The following is a 3,146-nucleotide window of genomic DNA, read 5'->3' on the forward strand; positions in this document are numbered from 1 at the left end:
AACAGCTCCAATTGTTAATTACTTATAAGCTTTGCAAGTCCATCGTGAATTTTGGATTTCTTTGAAATTGGAGTTGTTCGCGATCAAAAGAAGAAGCTGCAGAATGTGGCAAGGTATGTAGGGCTCTCCATTCGGGATCAGATACCATTCGGAGAGGGCGAAGTGAGAGATAAGTATTCGTCCCTCATAAAGAATAAAGATATTGAGAGAGATGATGGATCCAAATTCTGATGATTGTTCATGCGAATACAGAATTTATAGCGATCTTTTAATGGTTCATTAATTAGTCAGGGAAAGTGTTAATCCCACTTCAAAAGTATAAACATAAGCATAAACACAAATATAAATATTTTCAGAAATCTGCTGCTTAAAGAATCGAAAATACTTCATTTCGGAAATACCATTTAAATCAATCTTTTTTCTATTTATAAATAGAAAATAATATGAGAGTTCTCCTCAGCCTCTTTTTACTGGCGATGCCCTTGGTATCTTTGGCGGAGCAAGCTTACAACTTTCCGACTTTTGATCAGTACATTGTTGAGTTTGAAAAGAAATACAGCAGTTCCCAATACGAATATCGAAAAAAAGTTTACGAAGAGACATTTGCTTATCTTCAAAGCATTACATCATATACTCCGGGAATTAACAATTTCTCCGACTGGTCCACAACCGAAATTAACAGTACATTTTCCATTACGATAGGTCTCTCAGGCAATCATGTTCTCCCTCACGAAGACTAACCCCAAGATAATTAAAAGACTGATGTCGAAAGATTTCAAATTAAATCGATGTTCAAGCTGGCTGCCCCTCCCTCCTTGGACTGGAGAGAAAGCAATGCAGTCACAGTCCCTAAAAATCAACTTACTTGTGGATCTTGCTGGGCCTTTGCGAGTGTCGCTTACGCAGAGAGCAAACTAATAATTGAGGGAAGATACAAAAAAGATAGCATCGATCTATCAGAGCAGTATGTTTTAAAATGCGCAAAGGAAAGCAATTGTGAGGGAGGGTATATTTAAAACGCGATGGAGCAGGCTAAAATGATCCCTCTTGAAGCGTAATATCCTTATGCCCTTTTAAAAGAAGCTAAGGTATCTGCTTGGCGATAGGATAAAGAGTCGGCAACAAAGCCATGCATTACTATCATGTAAATGACGACAGAATTATAAATTTATTGCAGAAAGGGCCGATTGGAGCTTCAATTTCTTCGAATGGCTGGGTTCACTATGGCTCAGGAATATTTAAATGCATCCCTTCCAAGATAGATCATGCTGTGCTTATCGTCGGCTACACCCCCGATACCTGGATAATCAAGAACCAATGGGGGACCAAATGGGGAGAAAAAGGCTACATTCGAATAGCAAGAGATCGCAAAAATGGAGCAAACTGCGGAATTGGAACTTCAGTGCATCTAATGTGGGAGAGCTCTTACGCACTGACCACTTATTTAATGTTACTACTTTTTGTCCTAAGCCAATTCTGATAAATATACTTTATTCTAGTCGATTCAACAATCCTTGGCCGTTAGCAAAATATATTGCTATACATTATATAATGATACATTTTGATTAATTCTCATTATTTTCATATCTGTAGGAGAGTATCATTATTTATATGACAAAGTTAGGTCAACACAATATTAAAGCGGAATATACTTCAGACAAATCGATAAATATCGTAAAAGTATAACAGGCTTTAAACATCCAACCTACTAGCCTCGTGCTCGATGCTGTGCTGCGTGCAAATGTGAACACTTTTGAATATGGTTTAATACTTGGTTTATATTTTGGGATGATTGATTTAGAATCAGGGGTATGGCTTTAAGGTGATCAAGATTGCAGACATATTATCGCATCCGATCCCCTCTCGAGTGTCCTTGGCGAGAAGCAGGTTCAAAAGATCTTACATTATTTTGCGCAAATCTTTCTTTATTTTGATTTGGCTCTTCAAAATGTCGATCAATCCCTGTGAGTTTTCCACGTATCGTTCCCAGATGCCGTCGCAACCGACTATGATGAACTCGTCATTTTTGTCCTTGGCGACCTCTCTAATGTCAGGCTTACATGTTATCATTTGTTCATGATATTCTAAGTTATGGTTACGTTTATAATCGAAGTCTCCGAAAGATCTCGTCAGATTCAGGCCTCCGTTGACGCGGCCCATGCTGATTGTGCCTCCTGCCTTTATAATTCTCCTCTATTACTCGGGGCTCTCTGGTTTGTGATCCTATGAAAATACAATTAGTTTTCCCTATCTGCACAGGGCGCTTCTAGAATCCCCTGCGTTTGCGATTACATATTTTTAAGGTGTGATCAGAACGACATTGGCTGTACATCCAGTCCCACTCCCAATATTGTTTTGTCCGACCTCCGAATTATTGGTCCCGGTGAGTCTTTTACGAATTTATTTCAGCTTTTTGTTCCCTTCTTCACTATCAATGAGCTGGTCAACCTTCATGAATGTCAAATCAAGTGCTCGCACGTAGTCCTTCTTTTGGTATTCGGGCAAGCTTTTCAGGAGGTTGACAAAAATATCTTTTACATAGACACTCACTTCAGGACCTAAGGTATTTAAAAAGCTCTACCTCCGTGGCCATCGAACACTGCAAAGAGTGAATTCCCATCTCCAATGTTAGTTTAGTGGATGACTGCATCTTCCATATTTTTTCTCCAACCTCAATCAGGAATAAATATACCTTGCATTTCCCCGGAGATGAAGGTGAGAGAGCCGTCAGTTTTGGTGACGATTTCTTTGGAAGTTTCAGGCTCAGACAATAGACGCCCATTTTAAAATACAAAATTATCTAAATTCATTTGATCAGTCCACTAAATGCCATTATGCATTTTTGAATGTTGAAGATGCGATCATTCAAATCGAAATATGGTTGTATATATATATAATTTGCTAATCTCAATTGTTATATTATACTATTTGCAGCTGAAACTAGGGTAGGTATGTTTGGGCTATTCTATTTATTAATCTCGGATATTTGTATGTGGATAGATACATAGATAGATGATTAATGGCTATTTTTTGATTATGTCATGCATTCTATCTCGGACTCTTTAGGGGTTGGGGTTGGGGTTGGGGTTGGGGTTGGGGTTGGGGTTGGGGTTGGGTTGGGGTTGGGGTTGGGGTTGGGGTTGGGA

The 3,146-nt window shown here is 38.9% G+C and overlaps 1 protein-coding gene across 1 annotated transcript; it reads left to right on the top strand.

The window, feature by feature from the left end:
* Window positions 1-476: 476 nt before the first annotated feature.
* On the top strand, window positions 477-1,413 carry LOC148300871 (uncharacterized; the record flags this gene model as incomplete). Its single annotated transcript, XM_088274184.1, has 2 exons — window positions 477-681; window positions 1,233-1,413. Coding segments are annotated over exons 1-2 (386 nt in total), but the record flags the coding sequence as incomplete, so codon positions are not given.
* Between the last annotated feature and the right edge of the window lie 1,733 nt (window positions 1,414-3,146).

The sequence above is a fragment of the Brachycentrus maculatus genome, unplaced genomic scaffold (assembly GCF_059751285.1).
Source record: "Brachycentrus maculatus isolate JH-2025_06_01 unplaced genomic scaffold, ASM5975128v1 h1tg000640l, whole genome shotgun sequence".
Taxonomy (NCBI): domain Eukaryota; kingdom Metazoa; phylum Arthropoda; class Insecta; order Trichoptera; family Brachycentridae; genus Brachycentrus; species Brachycentrus maculatus.